At 47.1% G+C, this 9,939-nt stretch overlaps 1 protein-coding gene across 3 annotated transcripts in view; it reads right to left on the bottom strand.

Annotated features, from left to right (window-relative positions):
• Positions 1-2,954: 2,954 nt before the first annotated feature.
• LOC142560192 (uncharacterized) overlaps positions 2,955-9,939 on the bottom strand; it is a 174,794-nt gene continuing 167,809 nt past the window's right edge. For all 3 annotated transcript variants that reach the window (XM_075672105.1, XM_075672104.1, XM_075672103.1), the window contains exon 4: positions 2,955-8,586. In XM_075672105.1, coding sequence (XP_075528220.1) covers positions 8,317-8,586 — 270 coding nt within the window. In that variant the 3' untranslated portion in view covers positions 2,955-8,316. The remainder of the gene's footprint in view (positions 8,587-9,939) is intronic.

Here is a 9,939-nt window from a genome sequence, read left to right as displayed (position 1 = left end):
TTACCGCAATTGCAGCCACTATCGCCCGCAGCCAGGCCCCGACAGCGTTCTGCCGCTTTCACACCGGCCTTGCGCATGCGCGGCCGTTTCCTAGGTGACCGAGCAGAGTTAACCGGCAGCATAGGTTACCCTTCGTTTTTCTTCCATCGCGGTCTTCTTTTCCGCTATCCTTATCGTCTATCGCGCACGCTGCAGGGTTCAAGTGATCAAAGCGTTCGCACTATCAGCACTTCGTAGTTCTCATCGTCATTTTGAGACCTTGACGTCGGACGCCATTCAAACTTGCGACCTTACACTGAATAGCTGCGGCTTCATTCGCTGAACTCTTCTGTCCTCCTAAAGTGTACGGTGCTCGTCGATTTTTAGTTAATCATTGCATCATACATTACATCGTCATCGGTATATAAACGGATATGAGATTAAATGTTCGCATACGCGGGCGTTCTGCGTAGATCCGGGGCATTATGTGCGAAGCTTCGCGAAAAACGGTCTAAGTTGTAATTCTATTTTGTTCCTATAAAGAGCAAGCTGCCTTCCTAGAAAATAAATATTAAAAAACATTTTAATAGAATCGCTCTTGACTGGTACTACACTTTAATAAAATTTACACCCTTTGGGCTGTATTTTGTCCTCAAACAATAATCATCTGTCGTGCACGCGTTTCTTTAACGGCTGGCGCGTTATCAGCTTGACACAGCACTCTCGGCAGGAAAGTAGCGAGCGCCGAGTTTTCAAGAGAGGAAACGCAAGCAAGGCAGATGGACGATTATAGTTTGGGTACAAGATAAGCCCTAAAGGGTGTAAACATATTTAGAGCGGTTTTCTGCGATTGCATCGCTCTCGATACGATTACGTCATTCGGAGTTGCAGATCACTTTGTGATAACTTGTTCGCATTGCACACGATCATTGTGTCCTCCATTATTTTGTGTCGCAGTTGTAATATATGCGTCTTTGAAATTGCCGCTGCTTCTGCTTGCTGTTTACCTATTGCAATATTCAATCTAATTATGGGGTTTTACGCGCCAAAACACTTGATTTTGAGGCACGACGAAGTGGGGGACATTGGATTAATTTTGGCCACCAAGGGATCTTTGACGTACCCCCAACTCGTGGGACACGGGCGTTTTTGCATTTCGCCCCTATCGAAATGCGGCCGACGCGGCCGGATTTGATCCCGCAACCTCGGGCTTACACTATAAGTTTACACTCTTTGAGTCATACACTCTTAAAACGGTTGCACCCTTTGGGGTGCATATTTGTCCCACAACAATAATCGTCATCTGCTTTGCTTGCCTTTCCTTTCCTGAAAACTCGGCGCTCGCTACTTTCTTGTCGAGAATGCTGCGTCACACTGATAAGGTGCATGCCGTTCGTGACTGGAAAGTACCGGGCTCGCAGCGTTAAAGAAAGGAAACGCGGGCAGCACGGATGACGATTATTGTTGTGGGACAAGATACGCCCCAAATGGTGTAAAGTTTTTCTAAGAGTGTACACTCTTAAGTTTGCACCCTTTGGGGTGTAAACCTGCCACACAACAATAATCGTCACCTGCCTTGATGCGTTTCCTTTCTTTAACGCTGCGAGCCCGGTACTTTCCAGTAACGAACGGCATGCGCGTTATCAGCATGACATAGCATTCCTGACAGGAAAGTAGCGGGCGCGGCGTTTTCAAGAAAGGAAACACAGCAAGGCAGATGACGATTATCGTTGTGTGGCAGATACGCACCCCAAAGGATGTAAACTTTTCTTAAGAGTGTAGCGTGAAGAGGGAAGCGATAACGCATAGCTCCCACGTGATTTTCGTAAAGCTAAAACAGCGCACCGCGTAGTCGCCCACATTGGCGTATAGTGGCCCGTTCCACTGACGTGGATCGGGTACTTCAAGCGTGGGTAAATCCGTGGTCCGACGTGAACAACTCCGTGGAAGCACACCTACCTGGTCGACTGGTGAGAGAGTGACGCAGCGGACATTCGGCGATGGGCTATACTACATCTCAGAGTGACGTAGCGGACATTGGGCAATGGGCTATACTACGTCTCAGCAACTCCATGCAAACATACCTACCTGCTTGGCTATGGTCCGTTTGGAGTCCGCTTCAACAACTCCGCGCAGGACAGATGTTCACAGGAAGATGAAGAATTGATCAGGGCCGGTGTTTTGTAGCGATGCCTTTTCCGATTTTATGCCTTTTCAGGCTTTTCGCGCTTGGCCAGTGGTCAGAGCGACGGTCTGCCCACATTATCAACGGGATTAGGCGGCCGTGTGTGGTGGATGATAAGAATAGCATATAATAAGGCATAAGGCATCGCTACAATATAGCGGCCCCACAGTGGTCGGTCAAGCGATGTGTCTGGCTGGAGCGAGTGTTCCGACGACGGGACTTCGTGATGGCATACCATGCGAACACTACCTCGCGCCTTCAGAGATGTATCTGGATTGGAAGCCTTCATCTAAACGACGCCATCACGCTCGTTGCGTTCCCATCGGCGCGGTCACGACAGGCGTCATTTAGAACCAGTCAAGCATGTGCTTCAAGTTACAGTTATGGCACATTTCTGAATACAGGGGTAGTCGTGTTTGCCGGCTGTGACGTCGTGTTTGCCGGCTGTGACCTCTGAATGGTACAGCAATGGTGAATATAATCTTTACAGTCCAAACGCTCGCCCGAAACTTTCCATGTGCAGTCAGTGATACGTTTTCCGTTTTCTTGAACTTATGATGCGGTTTGGTTGGAATAGTTGATGAATGCAAATGAATTCCACGAGCAGAACAAATTATGCGTGGCATTCTTGGACTGCGTATGGGAACGTTTCGGTAAAGCGCCAATCTGAACTATTATAAAGAGAAAAGCAAGACGAGTGCTTGAAAATGATCAGAGGTACACATTCTTTGTTCGGTTCTTTTATTGCGTAGTGATTTTTTTTTTAATCTCCGCTTCGTATGTACAGTCATAACACACATTCAGAGCACATTCATTCGTAGGATGTTGTTGTTCTTTTTTTTTTTTGTACACAAGCATCATTGCCATCTACCTACGTCGCCGGTGGCACATTTCGCCAGGCGCTCATTTCTTACGTCGACACTCTTTTCGTGTGTAGTGTGTGTTGGCTCTATAAATCTCGCGTAAATATGGCTCTCTGTTTGCCAGTTGTAGAAAAAAAAAGACATCAAAACGGCGCATCACAAACACCGAAATGCTCGGACACCGAACAAGTAGGCATTTCCACTACCACAATAAGCTACGTTCTCGAAAGAGTTACAACCCAAAGGATGCGGCTTTTAAACGAAGAGAAGGCAGTGATAAATTTTACACACGCAACTCACGCTGCCCAATTCCTGTGTCACAAAAGTTTCTCGACAGGCTGTACGAAACGTAATAGAAAGTTTGTGCTCGTCCGTAAACGTTTTACGCTGGAAACGCACAAGTGACAAGTAGCGTTGGTGGCGCCATCGTGTGGCACATTCTCTAACCGGTGATGACAAAGCTATTATTACAGTGACCAGCCATATTCCACTAGTAGGCGGTGTAAAGCGTTGGCGTTTGATGTAATCGCTAACTTGCGCAGTCTGTTTTCCTTCGGCAAGAACACTCACGTAACATAAACGTTTCTAACCTGTTACGGTTGGGCAAAGTGTCGCTACTGCCGTCCATGTTTCCGATATTCCGTTAAGTATGCAACAACACCTGTGCGAACAAGGTGAAACTATTGGAGTGTTTGCGCAGATCACTGCGATTTATGCAATACCGAAACACCGGAAACTTGGATGGCAGCATTACTGCTGGCAGCTGCATTTTGTGGCAGTCTGTTGAACCACAAAGCAGAACTTTCTTTTCGATGCTGCTCTTATGGGAAAAAAGAAATTCACCCACGATTACGCTACCCCCTAATGCGAAATTTGAGCGTAGCTCTATACGTGTTTTCATTTCGCTACGCACTTGCTGGCGCGGACAATCCGTCTTGGTGCGGCACGTTGCAAGCGGAGCGAAGTGTGGCGCGAATGCCTCGCTAATCGGGAGACCGCGAGATGCAGCGCGTGGATGACGCGTGGGCGCGATTCACAGCAGCCGTCGACAGACCTCCGCTCATGCAACGCTTTGTTTCCATATATGGTGTCAGTGGCGTCATTGGCGAACAGACGATGTGCGCTACTCTAGAACCATCTTTCGGCGGTCGTTGCTGCAGAGCCTGTCTTTTGCGGCACTACGCATTTCTTCTCACCCTTTCGTCATACCCTCCTCCTCCGCTTTTCTCCTCGCGCTCTCTTCGCTGTCGCCATCTTTCATCCCCCGCTGCGCTCCGCGTTCGATCTTTCACCCTTCGCTGTGCTCGTTCACTCGGTTACGAGGGACGCCGACGCTCGCTGCAGGAACGGGTGAAGCCTACGCTCTAAAACGTCACAACATACTTTCATGATTACGATGTTGCCACGGTCTCCACACTAGCGACTGAGAAAAACATAGGTCGTCATGCAGTAACACTTTTGTACGTTCTGGCTGAACTCAGTGTCACCAAATGGCGTCACGTCTGCGTTTCCAGTAGTAAATAGGAGCACGTTTATGTACAAGCTAAAACTTCCTAGGGACAAACTGAGGACAGTGTTCAAGAGCACACTTTCAGTCCACGCACGACGCTGTTATGGCAACATTGCGCTGGACCGCACAGGGATTTCAAACACTTCATGAATATTCAAACGCTCATCAAACTCTAATTAAGGTCTGCAATATAATCGTTCATGATTAGACATCGGAGTTGGGTACAATATCGGCCACACACTCCCCATTAGCGTAAAAGAAATGCCAGAGCTCGATCAAACTGAGACTGCGCCTGAACAGCTTCTCGAAATTTAGAGCACAGCAAAAAAAAAAAAAGAAAAGAAAAGCAAGTTGAATGTCATCTGAACACTAACAAAACCCGTCTGTTTGCTGTGCCAGCTGACAGAAAGGTTTGTTTTCGACCACTCTGTGCGCTTAAAAAAAAACTTTTATAGCAGGGCAGACGTGATTGCACCAGGTCGAAAAATAACGCAGCTTGAAGGTAAGGCGTACTCAGGGAGTTTTTGGACGTACTCAGCCGGAAGTAGCTCAGTTCACTACTTCAAATGTGCAGCTGTGTACCTTTACAGACAGTACTTTTCACTTCATTCGGTCAGCTTCAAAGGGCACTCTTGCAAAAGGCTAGCGTGTCCAGTGTAACAGCGGCGTGCTCATTGGCACTCTCAAGATTTTTTGCATAGTTCTCGGCAAGAGGCATGCGCTACATGTCTCTGGAACATGTTTTGAGCGACTGGGTGTCTTATATTGACAAATAAGACTGATTAAAGGGAACAAATTTATAAGTGCTGAAAGAGATCTAGTAAAAATTCATGTTTTGCATGTCTTCTACATTGTTCAAGGGAGAAACAGTGCTAGGAACAGTTAGCATTTGGCAAACTGCTGTTAAGTATGCTCGTCAAATCTGATTTTACATGTGCTATGGAAGACCCACTGTGAATCAGTGGTACAGCATTCAGAATTAAATGTTTCTTGCATTGACTCGACAATGTGTTAAACATCAAAGGTGACGCATGTCGTAGCATCATATGAACGCGAAGACTATGAAGGTTGAAGTGGAAACCTACGATAAAGTGTTATGGAATATGTGATTACCCTGATGGTCTAGCGATGAAAAAAAAGCACTGCATCAGTTTGCTTGCCGTCGGTAAAAAGTACAAAATCGAACTTTACAGCAGGAAGGAATGAACATTTGGATGATAGTCATAAACCGTAGCAGCGCCATCTCACAATAAAGTTCAGAGCTGGCAACATTAATGGACTCATACCTTCAACTCAGAGAAGTAGCAAGGCTACTCGCATGTGCAAATTGTTCTAGTGTAACATTTGTTAAGCGGATTACACATGACTTGTGTTTTGTGGACCGATGGCAGTGTAGTATGCGCGTTCGCGCAGAAAACGGGGAATTACAATGAAATCGTGCCAGAGAGTATGCATTTCTGTTTCTGCAGTAGTTGTTACTGCCATTGCCTGTCTTTGCCAATGATAGCATCACCGATTGTCATTCAAGAATAAACAAGCGCTGGTAGCCGTCAAGTCAGCAGGTTGGCCACTGAGTTCAACTTGTTACCAGGCGAGTTCAAATGACACATCGTTGCAGTGGCTTTCATACTCGTAACTATAACTCCATCTATGCGTGTGCATGAATCGCCATCCTATACTTACCCCGAAAATGCATTTAGCCACGTTTTCCTAACTTTGTGCAGATAAACTTGGTCCGCTTGCATCTTTACGAAAGATTATTTGTCGTACGTTTCTTGATAGTGTTCTGTTTAGACTAACTGTAGCGCGTTTTATATGAGTTCACTTCAATAAAACGTGCTCCTGCCAACTTGCCAAACTGAGTTCATTCAGGGACACGGAAAAAAAGAAAAACGAGTGGTGACAATCACAACTGTTGCTGCATGGTCAACTGTTTCAAAGTGAACTTCAACAATTCAATGTTAAAATTGTACCAAAGAAGTCACGTGGACATGCGATGCGCAAAATGTCTACAAAGGTGATAGCTCCCTTGAAAAAAGCAAGGATTTGTCCAAATATGTAGGCCCATTAGATGAGAATGCGTCCAGCGTAAATATACCAAAGAAGCAAACATTTAATTACAAGAACGATCGGAAACTTGTGAAGCATATCACAAAACAACCAGCACAGAACTTTCACCAAGGTTTCAAGAGTCAAGTGCATGGTACAGTAATGTCTTCGGTGATAAAGTGAGAAAAAAACTGGTAAAATGTTGTGAGTTGCCGAGACGGCCCTGAACAAGCAGGATGAATGGCGCACAGCATAGGGGCGCCTTCAAGTAGTAAAAAATACTAAGCAGTACACACGCTATAGCGAAACACAACGAAACAGTAACCTGCAATTTAGACAATTCACTACAACTATAAGGAATGCGGCCGCCTTTCCGGCGTAAAGGGGAAGGCCTCAGCACAAGACTGTGGCCTTCGCCACGAAAGACACGGTACTAACAATGTCCTTCATTTCTAAAGATGCACATGCTTGAAATGGCTGTCCTGGTTGTGGTACACGTGCTAGCAAAAATGCAAAGGGGCACTCTTCCTCCGATTGGGAATCTGTGCGAGCCACATTTTCAGCACCGGACAGCCAACGAGAGAAACTCCCGTCAAAACTGATGCTTTTGAGGCGATAGCATAGCACTATATGCAGATGACAGTCCTCACCGCAACCTAGTGCAACCGGCACTGCCTTCATCGGCGATGCCTCAAGTCGCCATTCAACATGCGGACTTGGCGTTACAAATGTCCAAACGCCAGCGCTCAACGCCAAGGATTTGTGTAACAGCATTCACGTGATTGTCCACACGAAGGCTCGTGTTGGATGCCACGAAAGGAGCGTCAAGTAGACTTGGAGACAGAAAAAACGCGCAGGTCCAAGCAAGTACGCCGACGAAATCACTCGAAGCAGACGGCCAAAGAACGAAGAGACGATTGTCTAAGACGGCCAAATGCGCCACAACCTCGCGTAATGCACCTGTGACAGGGATCCGCCACCAGGGGTTGCGAGCACGTCGTGCACTAAGGTCCTTGTGACGCGTCGATCGAAGGCCGTGAGACGGACGGAACGTTGTCGATTCGGTGTAAGGTGTAGGGCCGCTGGGCGTCGCAAAACCGTCCCGAGGCGTGCCGATGGGTTCACACATACTCGGTTGCACGGGTGTCGGGCAGCAGGCCGGCCTCGAACCCTCCGCGGACCGACGAACGAAATGACAGGCCCGTCGAACCGATCCAGTCCGAGCGTCGCTAGAGAAAAGTTCATGTCACACCGCCTCTCCCGACATGGCCGTCTCACGCACAACGCCCACGTCTTCTCACCAACCTAAAGGACTAGCCGTTCTACCACAAACCTCTTAGAAACGTCGAGAGCGAGCCGGTGTGTCCCCTAGCAGGCGTTTCCTTGTTCGAGCACCATCGCGGCCACCTGCTCAGCTGACCTGCACGCAAACACCTCAAAGACTTTCGTCTTGCAACCGTCCCGCGTATGTTCTTTGACAAGCGCGAAGGCGTGCGTGCCAGTCACGTCCTCCAACCAAGAAAGAAAATTCATTCACGGCACATTTCTTTTTCGAAGTAAGATAGGGCAGAGACAATAACATTCACGTATTAAAACATTCACACTGGAAGCCTTAAAAAAAGCAAAACAAACAAAAAAAAAAGACCGACGGTCGCAGAGAATGGCCAGTTGGTTCGTCTCCACGCCACCGGGTCACGACCTGGCTTGGCCAGTGAAGCATTGCAGCTTGTTCATCGTTTGCCCTTGCCCTTGATGCCGAGGAATTTCCAGAAGGATTGCTGGTTGGACGAGCAGGACTCGGTCACGGTGCGACCGGCGTTGTTGTTGTCCTCGACGGGCTTGTTGCTGGGCTCCTTCAGCATGTCCAGGAAGGTTTGGTCCGAGCGCGCGATCTTGGCCCTCGTGAGCGTGATGACCTGCGGCTGCTGGGCGGGCGGCTGCCGGCTGTGGTTGTTGTTGACCGCATTGTTGCACAGCACCTTGGGATCCTCCACGAAAGCCTGTGGGGAGACGAACGGTGGGGCAATTGCTGAAAAACTGCAAGGCGGACGAGGAATCTAGCCACAGCGGCACAGATGAAAGGCTATAGTAAACCAAGTTGCCGTGCCAAGCACTCAGAAAGATGGGCAACTTTAGTGGCTTACGCTGTCCCCAAACAATACACGCCGTCCACCATTGCGTGCCTCTCTGTTCATTGACGCTGCGCGCCCGGTACTTGCCGGTCACGAATGGCATCCACTTTATCAGGGTGACACATCGTTTTTGACAGGAAAGTTGCCAGCACAGAGTTTTCAAGAAAAGATGGCGAATACTGTATGGGGACGGTATAGAAAAAGACGGGATTAAACTTCATTTTAGAGTGCAGCTGGTGCATGATTTTGACCAGAAGTGTGGCCCAGCAACACTTCAAGAGCTTGCAATATATGTCTAGTCTGATCTACTGAAAATAAATTAGGCGGAAGCATCCGCCTGTCCGTGTTGTTTATACAGTCTGTGCACTTATTCAGCGCCACAATAAAGGTAAAAAGCACAAGAAAGGCATCGTTACATTTATGCAATGGCACTCCTTAAGCTCTCTTCTAGCAGTCATGATCATAACCATAATCAATCAGCCTATTTTAGGTCAATTGCAGGACAAATGTGTTCCCCCCCAAGCGATCTTCAATTAAACACTAACACTCCAGTAATTATAATAGACCGCTGATCATCTTTCTTACGCACAACATGGTCGGCCCATTATGACAACTCTTATTATGATAATCTTCACCAAAGGTGCTCTATTTTCCTCTTCTGCACTTGCCAATAAGAAGTTAAATGAAGCGCTTATTTCAATCACTGCAACCTTTAAACGTCGTGAAATCACGAAATAGTATTAAGCACTAGAAAACAGCTGTAACCTCCCTCCTGAAGTTGTCGCGAAAGAGAGTGAAAATGTGCATCATCTTAAGGTCATTACGTTTATACTGTACAGAGGGAATTCCACGTGACACAGAGTGCCACAATCACCCAGATGTTCGACGAGGACCTGAGGACGTACAGTCCCGAACAAAAGTCTGCGGACCAAAGGTGATGCATTTTTTTTTTCACAGAATGGGCATTCCAACTGAAATCAAGAGCTCTGAAGCCATGTAGGTTGTCACTACGCAGTTCGTTATTTTCTAAATGCAACATAACAGTCATAAAAGTAATGTGTTCTAGTAACTTACTAATTGTGGATGTCGAAGAAACAGGCCTATAGTAATTTCATTCCAACGATTATTTCCTTCGAAGTGCACCATGTAGTCATCAGGCATTACAGAAAATTTTAAGGAGGTTACGTAAATTTTATGTCAAAAACTTTGCCACCCGGACAG

This window comes from Dermacentor variabilis, chromosome 10 (genome assembly GCF_050947875.1).
Source record: "Dermacentor variabilis isolate Ectoservices chromosome 10, ASM5094787v1, whole genome shotgun sequence".
Taxonomy (NCBI): Eukaryota; Metazoa; Arthropoda; class Arachnida; order Ixodida; family Ixodidae; genus Dermacentor; species Dermacentor variabilis.
This window is presented reverse-complemented; position numbering and strand designations above follow the sequence as displayed.